Source organism: Geotrypetes seraphini, chromosome 7 (genome assembly GCF_902459505.1).
Source record: "Geotrypetes seraphini chromosome 7, aGeoSer1.1, whole genome shotgun sequence".
NCBI classification, from domain to species: Eukaryota; Metazoa; Chordata; class Amphibia; order Gymnophiona; family Dermophiidae; genus Geotrypetes; species Geotrypetes seraphini.
This window is the reverse complement of record NC_047090.1, coordinates 189585919-189601543: the sequence shown is the minus strand read 5'-3', so window position 1 is coordinate 189601543 and position 15625 is coordinate 189585919. Positions and strand designations below refer to the sequence as shown.

At 44.4% G+C, this 15625-nt stretch overlaps 1 protein-coding gene across 5 annotated transcripts in view; it reads left to right on the top strand.

Annotated features, from left to right (window-relative positions):
• The first annotated feature begins 1017 nt into the window (after positions 1 to 1017).
• LOC117364169 (uncharacterized transmembrane protein DDB_G0289901-like) overlaps positions 1018 to 15625 on the top strand; it is a 374119-nt gene continuing 359511 nt past the window's right edge. For all 5 annotated transcript variants that reach the window (XM_033953100.1, XM_033953103.1, XM_033953102.1 and 2 more), the window contains exons 1-5: positions 1018 to 1108; positions 1473 to 1495; positions 7447 to 7461; positions 8510 to 8533; positions 14684 to 14704. In XM_033953100.1, coding sequence (XP_033808991.1) covers positions 1057 to 1108; positions 1473 to 1495; positions 7447 to 7461; positions 8510 to 8533; positions 14684 to 14704 — 135 coding nt within the window. In that variant the 5' untranslated portion in view covers positions 1018 to 1056. The remainder of the gene's footprint in view (positions 1109 to 1472; positions 1496 to 7446; positions 7462 to 8509; positions 8534 to 14683; positions 14705 to 15625) is intronic.

Sequence of the window (15625 nt, the reverse complement as noted above, 5' to 3'; positions counted from 1 at the left end):
TGTAAGGGTCAGCACTGGGGAAGGGCTCGAGGGGTGTGCACACCACCTGCAGCTGCCCCAGGCCGCCAACAAGGAGCTCGAGCTCTTCGCTCTGCAGGCTCAGTGCGCCATAGCCCAGCTCACCCCCGGCAGGGTCATCAGCTCCTCCTCAGTGGCCGTGTTGATCTTCAGTTATTCTGGGCTCACCAGGATCTGGCTGAAGGGTCTTGGGGAATGGAGCGGTGGCAGTCCAGAGTTTTGCCCATTTTTTAAAAGTTATTGTTGCTTCTGATGATGTTTAAGTGCCTGCAACATGAGCTCAAAGCCGCGGGCAGTGGCTTCCATGTGTCTCCTACAACTGATCTGGAAGCATTCCTTCTGACATTGCAACGTCAGAGGGAACACTTCTAGGTCAGCCACAACAGGCACATAGGATCTGCTGCTCGCAGCTTTGAGCAATGCTGCAGCAAGATGGAGGATGGAGCTGGCAAGACTGAAAATCACCCGGGGGCGGCAGAGGAAAATACCACATCACCCTCGAGCGTGAGCGGGGGTCGCACAAAATACTTCACGGAGCCACATACAGCCCAAGGGCCACGGGTTGGACACCCCTGCGCTACAGTTTTATAAACACCTGATTTTACCGAAAAATCTTGTTTCCATACAGAAAAGGTTTCTAGAATTACATATTTGTGACTAGGAAAATTAATAGCCTGGGAAGATTCTAGGAACTTTCAAATACATCCACAATTGGGGTTCAAACCTGGCAATATCTGATGTGCCTTGTACACATCTTTCTTTTGATTTACAAAATGCTTGTCAGTTAGGACATTACTTGCTTTCTTTTCTCACAGAAAGTCTTAAGTAGATGAAAGGGATTGGCACTTGTACAAGATTTAGTGCATAGACAGAACCAAATGACCTCATAGATGATGCCAGAAGCTGAGCTGTCACCGGAGATCCTGGGCGGAGTAAGGAGGATATTCACAGTATATATATGAGCTCAGAGCACAGGGCTCTCTACCTACAATCCTTTGTCTATTGAAGCTCAAGACTCAATATACAACCAACCCATCCATGAAGATCTCAGTAGCTTTTCTGCTAGTGGCTCTGAGCAGCTGCTATCAGTGTAAGTAACCTTAAAATTATTACAGAACTTTGAGCAGAAGCCTCCATATTCACTGTGAATACCTAGAAGGCTTTATGGCCGACATCTGTCTCCCATGTTAGTGGGGTGCATGGGGAGACAGAGGAGCTGTTTATATACTAAATGTGATTGTTTAACTGTAGGAACATGATACCCACTGACAATTTTCCACTGGTTACCATTACCAGGGCAGGGGGTGGTTTGCAAAGAAATGGTCACGGAGAATGAGTGCAGGGTTATTTTAGGCATATCAGTCCCATTGGCATCTTTAACTTAATTAATGTATTTGCTTTAGGCTTCCAAATAAATCTAGCAGCAACATTAAATTCAAGCTCTTCTTTGACAGGCACTAGAGGTCAAATTGTTTTGGTAAGTTCAAACTTTTCTTCTTGGTATTTGTTGTTCTCAATCCTGCTGAAGTAAAAAGCATTAAATTGCTATCAAAACATTTTGCACTTTTGCAGCCACTGTATCTACCTCTGTATACATTTGTGTGTCTGTGTTCATTTATGCGTCTGCATCTGTGTTCATATGTTCGTCTGCCTCTATTGACTGATCCAAATAAAGTGACTGCTCTGTGAGTTCCCAGTGAGATGCTCTTTTCTAAAATCACTGCTCTCATCCTTCCATTTACGTGACATTAAAGGGAATTCGGTAAGTCCAAGATTTTGTTTTTCTGAACTATAGCCAAGGTCAAAAGTATTTAATTGGTGTTATTGTATCATAAAATCTTTTTTCCCTTAAATTGGGGCACTGCTGCCCTATCTTTGAGTGGAGCCTATTTTCTGCTCAGGTCTCAGTGTCATTGTCATCCTCAAACATACATACCTCTGAGGCTCCCTCACTAAGCATTTCCCATGCTGGCTCCAGGGCATTAGGGCTCTCCTCGAAGTCTTTCACTTCTGGCTGTTCCTCCCCTCCCCCACTCTGAATGCCTCCCAGCCTTCTCAATTCATTTTTCTCTTCAGGCTCTACTTCCAGCCCCTCACCCCAAGATGTGCTAGAAAAGTTATTGTACCTCCCTGTAGTGAATCTCTCTTCCCTGATGAGCTGGCGTCCTGCAAACTTTCTTGGCTGGCTTGAAGGAGAAGGGTGATAGCTACTCTCTTGGTGTGCTGCTGGGCTCCTACAATCAGGAACAGCTGAGCCTCCTCCTTGATTACTTTGCACTCTGCCTATTTGAGGTTTCCATTACTGCAGAGCCTGGGGGCTAACTCCACCCCCTGCTGCCTTGATCTCATGTTTCTCCCTAGCTCTGGGAAAGGAGTAATAGGGACTGGATTGTGGTTTATGTGCCCTCCCTGCCTGAACTCCTGGCTGGGACCCTCATAGAAACATAGAAACATAGAAATAGACGGCAGATAAGGGCCCACGGCCCATCTAGTCTGCCCACCTTAATGTCCCTCCCCTACCTTTGCCCTGTGAATAGATCCCATGTGCCGATCCCATTTGGCCTTAAAATCAGGCACGCTGCTGGCCTCAATCACCTGTAGTGGTAGACTATTCCAGCGATCAACCACTCTTTCAGTGAAAAAGAATTTCCTGGTGTCACCTCATAGTTTCCCGCCCCTGATTTTCAACGGATGCCCTCAATGCTATTTGGCTGTATTACCCTATTGCTTTTCTCAGGGTAAACAGGCTTTATCTTGGAGCTTACAGGTTTAGGGTCTGCACTGCTGCCTGACCCCGCAGTCTTTTTATTTGGGACAGGAGCTTCCCTGTCACATACCCCCCCCTACTTAAAACACTATTAGTCCTTTCCATTACCACCCCTTCTTAGTGTCCTTCCCCTAGGCATGATAGGACCCTTTTGGGTAAAGGTTCTTTTCCTGCTCCCTCCTTCGAATCCTAGGAGCCCCATCCTCGCTCCCCCCAAGCCGTGTCCAGCCTTATTTCTTCTTCCTTCAGCTCAGGAACCACTGCACGCTCACATATAAGTTGGGCAATCCAATCGCCCTCTTTTATCCTGTATTCTTTTTCCCCCAGATTCATTACTAGAATCTTCAAGGAACCTCGGAAATCCGGGTCAATCATTCTCGCCCCAATGTGGATCCCGTGCTGGAGTGCCAATCCCAACCTTGGCGCAATGCGCCCATAACACACCTAGGGCAATGCTACTACCAGGCCAGTATTCACTAAACCGCGGCCCCCCTTGGGTACCTTAAGCTCCTGGATACTGCTTAAATCTACTCCCACTGAGTGCGGCGTTGCTCGAACCGGCACCCTGGCTTTAGAGGATAGCCTCATAATCTTTAAAACTGGCTTCCTGGCAACTTGTTTGACTACCGCTATTTGGATCTCATTGCGACTACCCCCTTGGAAGCCTCGGCACCCCCCCTGTAGGAAGCTCTATCCCCTTATTACATTCTGAGCATTCATCACACCATTTCCTCACCTCTTGCACTAGGGCAGGCCAATAAAATCTTGCCTGCAACCGTTTAACGGTTGGGTCTTGGGGAAGGTGAGCTTGCCCCAGGTCCCTATGAATTGACCAAAAGATTTGTCTTCTAAAGACAGCCGGCACTACTAAGCGCCTTTGTTTACATCCAGCCCTGGGATTCCACCCTACACGGTACAGGAGGCCTCCTATCACCTGGAATTGGCGGGATCCTCTTCCCACTTCCTCCCACTGCTCTATAGCATCCTTCAACATGGGATCCCCCCTTTGCTCCCGGCCTAAGGTAGGGAAATGTTGCGCAACCTCATAGGGCACCCAGAGCTTCCAAGGCAACTTACCTTCTCCCTGCTTGCTTTGGCAACAGGCTTTCTTATCTGCTCTCCTCTCGGCCCTACTCTTGGGCCTCTTCTGGGTAGGCTCACTTAGGAAATCATCCTCTAGAGGAAAGATTTGGGCCAACTCCTCTTCTTGCACTACAGGAGCCCTACCTCCCTGAGCACGAAAGCATTCCCAGAAATAGGGCCACTCCCGCCCCAAGATCACCTCATAAGGAGGCCTTGGCATAAGTGCCATATTCAAGGCATGCTTTTTCCCTTGATATTCCACCCAGACTTTCTTTATCTCGGAAGGTAAGGAAGTTCCATGCATGCATTGTATTTCAGATTTCCCTTGGGACCGATCTACCTGCTGACTCCTAGTTTTCAGGATATTCCCCCACACCTTCTGGGATAAGATGGATGGTTGGCCCCAGAATCTAACAAGGCTACTACTGGAACCCCCTCCAATTTTAGTTGGACCATGCATTCCTCCTTAGGGCCAGGTACTAAGGACTTAACCCGGTTCATTAGGTTTATTTTGGCTTGGCACTGCCGGCTCCTATGGCCCGGCTTCCCACAGGAGAAACATCTAATGGCCGGCGGAGCACTACCTGGGCCTTGATATGTCCCTCCAGACTTCCGGAAGCTCGGGATTTTGGACCCTCCTGACTCGGGAGTGGTAGGCCCCTGTGTTGAGCCTCTAAATAGGCCTCTGCCACCCCAACGGCTTGCCCTAGCACCGTTATATTTTGTTTAATTAGCCAATTCTTTAGGGCAGCTGGCACCGCCTCTAGGAATTGTTCCCTCACCAACTCACCAACTCACTCATAACCACTTGCAGGTTATGGGCGTATGGAGCTTTAGGACGCTCCCCCGAAGTCATCCTTACTGCCCTAAACTGGACCCTGTACTACTCATGTGACTGTCCCAAGTAGTCCAGTAGGGTCTGTTTTAAAGTTTGGTAGTCTGCAGCTTGTTCTGCACTCAAGGTTTAGTATGCCTCTAAGGCTCTTCCCCCTAGGCAAGGTATCAGCCTAACTGAACACTGATCTACTGGCCAATGTGGGGCCACAGCCATTCTCTCGAATCCTACAAGAAAATCTTGAATATCATCTTCAGAGGTCAATTTATTTAGTCTTAGAGGCTCCCCGAAAGGAGCGCCTACTGTCCTGACGACTGCTCCAGCGTGGCTGGCAACTGGCGGTGTAGGACGCTGTGTCAAGTTGTTGATGGCTTGAATCTGGGCTCCAAGCTGTTGCAACAATTTGGCATGTCGAGTTTGATGTGCCTGGTGGTCCGCTTGCCACACCTCCGCCTGGGTTTTCAGGATGTCTTGGAATCACTGCTGGAGTTTGTTCATCTCCGCTTCCAATCCAGTCAGGAACTTAGCCTCCTCCATCCTGGAACACAGATCAGAGAGAAAGGAAACCCCAAGTGCGGCTCTTTTACTCAGGGCTTTACCCCCTACTATTACAGAGTTCTCTGGTCCCCTTACTCTCAATCCACACCAGCTACCCCCTAAGCACTATTACCTCAGGGACTGATGTGTCTCCGCAGTGGGATATTAGGGCCTCACCAGCCACTCCTCCGATCAGGACTTCCGGAATACTGCTCGCACATCTGGCCTCCTCTCCACTCCATGGCAGACTGCTCTCCTGGGCACCTCGCTGTGGCTTCCTCTTCCTCTCCGGGAACCACACCCTCCTGGTGCTGCACTTCCTTCAAGCTTGATATTTGTAATCCACAAATTGGTTTATTTCCAAGATAGCAAAAACACCAACGCCACTGTTCCCAGCACACAGGTTTTCAAAAGAAAAAAAAACCTCAAATTATCCCACACTATAGGGTTCAAATCCGGGGGTATTGCCCAATTCGACCCACAGTATCTGGCAGCAATACTCCCTTCCAAACTGCAAACAGTTCTCTTGTTATCGTTCCCCAGTCACAAGCCACCAAAATTCACCCGAATTCTCTTTTCTTTTTTTTCTTTTTCTTCCTTTTCTGGTGCACTTCATTCACCAACCTGTGGGTGGTGCTAGATACCACCAGTGCCACAAACTTCCTGTAGCCAGGCTAGATCCCGAGTAGGTAGGAAAACCTGGCTCGGACCACAGGTAAGATTTTAAGAATGCCTTTTGTATGGTTGGTCAAAGGAAAAACCCGGACACTGGACTTTTCACCAAAATGTCACCGGGTTTATTAAAGTACCAAAAAAAAAAACTTCCCCTCGAACTAAATCCTTGTCCCCTAGACAAAGGCATCAATTTTTGCAGTTCCTTTTACACCAGTCCAGGACACAAACTCTGTGCCTCGGCCAAAGTCTGGACAAGCTTTGTCAGCAAAAAGGAATCCTCCCAAAAGAAAGCAAAAAGGCTCCTTCAGTTTATTTACTATCTTTGTATTGTCCACACTCCAGACTAGTGGCTTCACCTAGCCCTAGTAGGGTGCCACCCAACTGAGCACCACAGGTGCCAATAAACTTTTCCACTAGGTTTTTCCATTCTATTTGCACGAAAAAAACGTTTTTGGCTTTCACTTTTTTCCCTCTGTCCACCTTGAAGGACGTTCACAACCTGGACTCCAGGCTGTGCGGGGCAAGCCTTCCTTTTCTTAAGGTCTTCTGACCCACCCGATTATGCCCCCAACATCCTGAACTTTATTTCAAAGGGTTGCGGGGAAAAAATGAGGTTCTAGGAAATACCTTTTTTCCCTTAAATTGGGGCACTGCTGCCCTATCTTTGAGTGGAGCCTATTTTCTGCTCAGGTCTCAGTGTCCTTGTCATCCTCAAACATACATACCTCTGAGGCTCCCTCATTAAGCATTTCCCATGCTGGCTCCAGGGCATTAGGGCTCTCCTCGAAATCTTTCACTTCTGGATTTTCCTCCCCTCCCCTACTCTGAATGCCTCCCAGCCTTCTCAATTCATTTTCCTCTTCAGGCTCTACTTCCAGCCCCTCACCCCAAGATGTGCTAGGAAAGTTATTGTACCTCCCTGGAGTGAATCTCTCTTCCCTGATGAGCTGGCGTCCGGCAAACTTTCTTGGCTGGCTTGAAGGAGAAGGGTGATAGCTGCTCTCTTGGTGTGCTGCTGGGCTCCTACAATCAGGAACAGCTGAGCCTCCTCCTTGATTACTTTGCACTCTGCCTATTTGAGGTTTCCATTACTGCAGAGCCTGGGGTCTAACTCCACCCCCTGCTGCCTTGATCTCACATTTCTCCCTAGCTCTGAGAAAGGAGTAATACGGACTGGATTGTGGTTTATGTGCCCTCCCTGCCTGAACTCCTGGATGGGACCTTACCTGCCTTTCCTCCATGTTATTTGGCTGTATTATCCTATTGCTTTCCGCAGGGTAAACAGGCTTTATCTTGGAGCTTACAGGTTTAGGGTCTGCACTGCTGCCTGACCCCGCAGTCTTTTTACTTCGGACAGGAGTTTCCTGGTCACAGTGCTTGTCTGTCTCTGTATTCCTGTGATTTTCTGTCTGTATCTTTGAACATGTGTTTCTAGCTCTATTGATTGATGCCAAGAAAGTGACTTTACTGCTCTGCGACTTTCCCATGAGATGTTCTTCTCTAAAATCACTGCTTTCATTCTTCCATTTAGGTTAGTGGGAATTTGGTAAGTCCAAGCTTTTGTTTTTCTGAACTATTGCCAAGGTCAAAAGTATTGAATTGGTGTTATTGTATCAGAAAATTTTTCTCTTTGTAGCCACTGTGTCTACATCTGTGTGCGTGTGAGCATCTGGGTTCTTATCTGTGTCTGTGATTATATTGTCTAACTCTGTGTGTTCACATGTTTGTCTGCCACTGTTGATTGACTCCAATAGAGTGAGTTGCTGCTTTGTAACTTTTCCATGAGAAGTTTTCTTTCATGTCAAAAGTAATTAGCAGTATTGCATTCATTTCTCTTTAGTCCCATTTTTTTTCCATTAATGTCTTTTAGCCTAAACTTTATTGCAATTCCTCCTCTTTCCCTCTTGGTATTTGTTGCTTTTCTTTTTGATTTTAATTTGTATATGTCTTTGTTTTAAATTTGTATTCCAAGAAAGTATTTCACCTAGAATTCAAGATAGGCGAATAATCAAATTTTAAATAAATTTGAACTTGGTGAAATGGCTCGCCTTTAATACAGCATGCTTTCCCATAGAAATAAAGGGGTTTTCCTATCACCCTACTCCCTCCATGATGACTATCTTCCATTCTTAGCTTCCATCATCCCTGTCTTCGGCTGCGGTACTGCAAAACTGGACGGCAAAGCCAAAGAGAGAAGCAGCAGGACTTTTTCTCTTGCTTGTATCACTCTAAGTTCGGCTGCTCTCAAATCATGCCCCTCAAAAACAAGAAGTCACTTCAGAGGGTGGGCAGGATCAAGAGCGAAAGAACTTAGAGCGATGTAGGCATGAGAAAAAGTCCCACAGCTTCTGTCTTTGCTTTTGTCATCCTGTTTAGCGGTACCAGTGCAGCTGAAGGCATGGCTGATATCAGCTAAGTGAGCTGTCTGTATCACTGGGCCCCCTTGCATCCCCTAATGCTGACCCTGAGAATAGAGAGGGTGGTTCCAGTATCTGGTGTTTTGGTAAGTTCAAACTTTTCTTTTTGGTATTTGTTCTTCTCAACTCCTGCAGAAGTAAAAAGCATTAAATCACTTCTCTCATCCTTCCATTTAGAATGGCAGCCCAAATGGCACTTCAGTAAGTCCAAACTCTATTTCTTCTGAACAATTTCAAAACTATAAAGTATTAAATTCATGTTACTGTATCAGAAAATCTTGCTCTTTAGCAGCCACTGTGTCTACCACTGTGTGCATTTGTGTGTCTGTGTATACCATCCAGTCCAGTTGATTTGCTACTGTTCAGTTTGTCAGACAGGCCCATTACATGATCTAGAATTAGAGAAATTTGTTTGAATTTCTCTGATTCATCAGAACTGAACACCATCCCCCTGTTTTACTAAGGTGCGCTACGCATTTTAGTGCAAGTTTAACATGCACATGTTAGCATTTAGCGTGTGGTTATCCTACACTAATATTTAGCGTGCTCTAAAACACTTAGCACACCTTAGTAATAGGAGCTCCATGTCTTGCACCAGTAATGCAATGAGAAAAAAAAGAAAATCCAAAATGTTGCACATAGGAGATGAAGCAGCAAAACAACAAAAAGATTGTGGAACAGAAGATCAGATATAGCAGTGCCCAAATGACTTAAAAATAATAATCTTAAAAACAATCCAAAAAGGATGTATATAGTCACAAGTGACACATAAGATAAAAACCAAATAACACATGCTGAGATCTGGCAAAGTAAAATGCCTTGTTCAGGGGTCTTATAGGATCCTTGGCTGTCTTAAATATAAAAACGTGACAGTCACAAAAAATCCATGCAGTTGAAGAGGCTTCAAACGAAGAGCAGAGCACAGAAACCTCCAATGTAAGCTCGTATCTTGATACTCGGTATTCGGGGCAGAGCGGGAGCAGAGTAAGGCACACTCTGGGCGTGGGAGCGAACTCCGCCCCCTCCCCTCCCAACGGTGCACCACTGAGCCAGTTGGAAGGCTCAGCGGGATCTCCCCAACAGTTTAAAGTTTGTTTTTGCCGGTTTCAGTTTCTTTTACCTCTCGACTGACCTCAATACCTCCCCCCACGGACCTGGAGCACTCAGGGCAGAGCGGGAGCAGAGTAAGGCACACTCTGGGCAGTGGGAGCGAACTCCGCCCCCTTCCCCTTCTGATGGTGCACCGCTGAGCCAGTTGGAAGGCTCAGCTGGGATCTCCCCAACAGTTTAAAGTTTGTTTTTGCCGGTTTCAGTTTCTTTTACCTCTCGACGGACCTCAACACCTCCCCCCATGGACTGGGAGCACTCGGGGCAGAGCGGGAGCAGAGTAAGGCACACTCTGGGCATGGGAGAAAACTCCGCCCCCTCCCCTCTCGATGGTGCACCGCTGAGCCAGTTGTAAGGCTCAGTGGGATCTCCCCAACAGTTTAAAAGTTTGTTTTTGCCAGTTTCAGTTTCTTTTACCTCTCGACGGACCTCAACACCTCCTCCCATGGACCGGGAGCATTCGGGGCAGAGCAGGAGCAGAGTAAGGCATACTCTGGGCGTGGGAGCAAACTCCACCCCCTCCCCTCCCGACGGTGCACCGCTGAGCCAGTTGGAAGGCTCAGCGGGATCTCACCAACAGTTTAAAAGTTTGATTTTGCCGGTTTTAGTTTCTTTTACCTTCTCGCCGGTCCTCAACACCTCCCTCCACAACCCACTCTCCTACCCAGACACTAAACACAGCCAACAACCTAACCACTGGAAACTACACTGCCTCTACCAGCATGAAGCTAATTCCACAAACAAACACCCAGATTATCCTATTAATAATCCTTCTCTTATCCAGCTGTAAGGTAGAAGCAAACAACCTACCCAACATTCCCACTAGCTCAATTGCAATCAAAACCCTTCACCCTAACAGGAGAGTTCCAATAGACAGAAACTCCAACCACCAAACAAGCGTTCAACACCCCATAACACCAGCATGGGGAAGATGAGCAACACAACCCAATTCACTCATCTACCCTAAAACGATTCACAACCATGAAACAGAAACCACCACCCTTAACTGTGCCTACTTAAACGTCAGAGCCCTAGGTCCAAAAACAGAACTTATAAAAACCTGGATAAAAAACGAAAACCTAGACTGCCTCTTCCTCACAGAAACCTGGCTAATATTGGACACAGACCCAAGAATTACAGAAGTCTGCCCTCAAGGATACAAAATTACAGTGACCTGCAGAGAGAAAAAAAGAGGAGGTGGATTAGCGATCTTACTCAAAGACTCCCTAACCTTAAACATATTGGAAAAAACTTCCACCCCTTACATGGACCTTTTAGCATGTCAAATCTCTTCCACTGCACTGAAAAACTCACTAAACTGCATGCTCTGTTATATAACACTGGGAAACTGGGCCATGGTTAGATCCGAATTTGAAAAGTTCATATACCAAAACTCACTTACAGCAGCACACAATCTTATCCTAGGAGACCTAAAGCTTCATCTTGAAGACCATTCATCCAAGCCAGTAGACAATCTACTCTCTTTCCTCAATGCCCTATCCTTCCAAATTTTAAACCCACAAACTACTCATGAGAAAGGACACCAACTGGACATTGCAGCCTTCATGACCCATCAAACATCTACTTCAGAAATTCAAACATCTAATGGAACCTGGTCCCCATCCCTCTGGTCAGACCACTACACTTACACCTTCAACATCATCTGGACCAAAAACAAATCCAAACCAATATCCAAAATAGTAACCTACACATCACGCAAACGCATCGAGCCCCCATTTTCTGGTCAAAAGTAGATGAAACAATCCAAGAAGATAACCCCAAAGACTTCATTTTACACTGGGGCTATTTGAGCAACAACATCCTTGATGAACAAGCCCCACTTCGAACCAAAACCAGAACATGCAGACGATCAGACCAATGGTTCAACGAAGAATTACTCCTACTCAAGAGACAATGTAGACGTCTGGAAAGAAAATGGAGAAAAACCAACCAAGATCACATGAAAACCGCCTGGAAAAAAATTAACAAACAATACAAACTTCTATTAAAAGAAAAGAGAAAAAAACATTACACCAACCTAATAGGCACGGAAACCCAAGACACCAAAAAACTATTCCAAATATTAAAAGATCTAACTAACACCATACCCTATTTGACCACTAACAATAACTCCTCCCCTTCAGCCTCCCTCCTAGCTGAACACTTCAAGAATAAAATTACAAACACCAGAGCTACTCTCATTAGTAACCCAACCCACCTACTCAAAGTCACAATACTCCCCACAGAAAATGAATCTTGTGCTGCAGACAGATCTTGGTCCCAATTCCCTAAGATACATTGGACCGAATTCAACAAACTCTACAATAAGTACAGCCACGCATCATGTGAACTCAACCACTGCCTGCCATATCTCCTGTCATCAGCGAGCACTAAGTTCCGTACCTTACTCCTACACTGGATACAAACCATGCTCACAGATGGCATTTTCCCGAATGACCTCAGCGAAATCATCATCACCCCAATCTTAAAAGACCCAAAAGGACCAACAGACCTCTCATCCAACTACAGACCAATAGCCTCAATACCTCTATATATCAAACTAACAGAAGGATTAGTAGCCAAATTCCTCACCAACTATCTTGAGGACCATAACTTACTCCATCCCACGCAATCCGGCTTCAGAACTAACTTCAGCACAGAGACACTACTAGGCTCCCTTATCGACACAGCAAGACAACACCTCAGCATTGGAAAAAAATGCTGCTCATACAGTTGGACCTGACGGCGGCATTTGACCTGGTAGACAATAACATCCTACTGCAAATCTTGGACTCAATAGGCATCTCAGATAAAGTATACTCATGGTTTCTTAAAATCCAGACCATACAAAGTAAAATCAGACAAAGAAAAATCCAAACCTTGGTCTAACCCCTGTGGCATTCCACAAGGGTCCCCACTGTCCCCTACTCGCTTGGCGTTTACCTGAACAAACAAGGCCTATCCTCTTATAACTATGCTGATGACATCACCATCTTCATTCCTTTCGACCAACCAATGCTCTTAATGTCAGACACACTACACAGAACTCTAGCTACAGTTACGACTTGGATGGAAGACCACAAACTGAAACTCAACCCAGACAAAACTAAATTCATCCTAGAAAATAACAAAATCCCAACCATAACCAACTTAGAAATCAACTCTATCAACTACCCTTTGCAAACCACCCTAAAACTTCTAGGTATGACTATTGACAGAGGCTGAACCATGCAACCACAAATTAACAAAACAATACAGAAATCTTTCGCAGTTATGAGAAACCTTAGAAAAGTCTGAAAATTCTTCAAAAAAACACAATTTCAGCTCCTAGTACAATCTCTAATCCTAAGTATCCTAGACTATTGCAACATCCTCTACCTCCCCTGCCCTGCAATAATGATTAAACAACTACAGACAATTCAGAATACAGCTCTGAGACTCGTCTATTCATTGAAAAAACATGATCATATTACTGAGGCATTCATCAATTCTCATTGGCTTCCAATCCAGGAAAGAATACAATTTAAATTCTACTGTATACTATTTAAAACTATAAATGGAGACAGCCCAACCTACCTAAATAACCGCCTCATCCAAACCACCTCTACCAGGCATAGAAAAACACACACCCCATTCACTTACCCCCAATCAAAGAAGTAAAACGGAAAAAACTATACAACGGACTACTGGCCACTCAGGCAGCGAAGATAGACAACCAAGTCTCCAACCTATTGACAACAACCCCAGACTACAAGATGTTCAGAAAGGAAATAAAAACTATACTCTTCAAGAAATCCCTTAATAAAGCTTAATACCATGATAAAGCTTAACCCCCCTCTTACCATCCCCTCCCTAACCCCGGATCCTACTTTTCCCTCTCTTGGAAACCTTCTCTGATCTAACGTTGTAACCCTTCTTCCATAACTCTTTTTGTAATCCGCTTTGAACTGAAAGGTAAGGGCGGAATAGAAATCTGTAATGTAATGTAATACCAGCCTACTGTTATGAAGTTGTTTGGCCAATTAATAAACTACGAACTAGAACATCTGATTTTCTGTCCCACAATATTTTGGTTGTCTTGATTATGTTTATTTTTATTTCTCATATGAAGTTCCTCTTAATGCAAAAGGTCAAAGCGGTTTACAAAACAAATCACAATGAAAAGAACGCCAATATTAATAGGAAAGATAAAACAATCAAACAATCAATCAAAATAAAAATATAAATACAATATACTATTAAAATAGTTAAAATGTAATAATAGATTTACTGATGCCCATGAATTTCAATCGGAGTTACCCTGGGAATGCTTTCTGCAAAAAATAAGTCTTCCAAAGTGATTTAAATTTGAAAAAGGATTGCTCAAATCTAATATAAGGTGGAAGATTATTCCAAAACAATGGAGAGAGAAAATTATGCAGAGGAATGAGTAGATTCGTAGTGGGCTATTCTTGGGGAAGGAAGTTCAAGTCTGTTGGAATCAATGGAACAAAGTAAACATGAAGGACTACAAGGTACAGTGAGAGAAGCTAAATCAGTGGGTTGTGAAAGATGAAGAGTTTGAAAGGCTTTACACAAACTTTTAAACTGACATCTATACTGTACAGAAAGCCATTTCTTTGTAGAACCTTTTGGTGCTATTTGGATTTTGTTCTTGTGGTAGATTTGAATAAAATCCTCACCTGATGTCCATTTTTGACCTTTGCAATTGTACCTCTAAGTCTCCTTTTATAAACTTAAGTGCTGTTGGATTAGATTTCTGTTATGAACTTATTCCAGGGATTATATCAAATCTGAACATCTTATGATCACTGTTATCAAGTGGCAACAACACTGTTACCTCCTTAACCAATTCATATGCTCTAGTAAGAACTAGACCTAGAATGGCATCACCTCTTGTTGGTTCCTGAACCAGCTGATCCATAGAGTAGTCCTTGATTTCATCAAGGAATTTTAGTCCCTAGCATGTCCTGATGATACATTTACCCAGTCAATATCGGGGTAGTCGAAATTTCCCATTATTACTCTATTACCCAGTTTGATTGCCTCCCTAATTTCTTGTTCTTTGTAGTCACTGTGTCTGCCTCTGCATCTGTCTCTGTGTTTCTGTGTGTCTCTGTCTGTATCTGTGAGCATATGTGTTTCTAGGTCTATTGATTGATGCCAATAAAGTGACTTTGCTGCTTTGTGACTTTCCCATGAGAAGTTGTTCTCTAAAATCACTACTCTCATTCTTCCATTTAGGATACCCTTGCAGGGAAAGAGGTAAATCCAAGCATTTGTTTCTCTGAACTATTGCTAAAGTAAAAAGTATTGAATTGGTGTTATTGTATCATAAAATCTTGCTCTTTGTAGCCACTGTGTCTACATATGTGTGAATGTGAGCGTATGGGTTCATATCTGTGTCTGTGTCTGAGATTATATGTGTGTCTAATTCTGTGTGTGTTCACATGTTTGTCTGCCTCTGTTGATTGACCCCAATAGTGTGAGGTGCTGCTTTTAACTTTCCCATGAGAAGTTTTTTTTCATGTGAATGGTATTCAGCAGGTGTGATAGGACAGAGTACGGTTTTGGGGTTCAAAAAGGGATTACATAATTTCCTGAAGGAAAAGGGGATAGAAGGGTATAGATAGAGGATTACTATACAGGTCCTGTACCTGATGGGCCACCATGTGAGTGGACTGCTGGACATGATGGACCTCTGGTCTATCCCAGCAGAGGCACTGCTTATGTTCTTATGTTTCCCTTTATTCCCATTAATGTCTTCTAGCCTAAACTTTATTATGGTTCCTCCTGTTTCCCTCTTGCTATTTGTCATTTTTCTCTTAGTTTTTAGTTTGTATATGTTTTTCTTTTAATTTTGTATTCCAAGAAAGTATTTCGCCTAGAATTCAAGATAGGCGAGAAATCAAATTTTAAATAAACTTGAATTTGATCAGATGGCTTGCCTTTAATATAGCATGCTTTCCCATAAAAATAAAGGGTTTTTTCCTATCACCCTAGTCCCTCCATGAGGACTATCTTCCATTCTTAGCTGCCATGAGCCCTGTCTTCGACTGTGGTACTGCAAAACTGGATGGCAAAGCCAAAGACAGAAGCTGCAGGACTTTTCCTCTTGCCTGCATCGCTCTATATTCTTCCGCTCTCAATCATGCCCCTCCAAAACAGGAAGTCACTTCAGGGGGG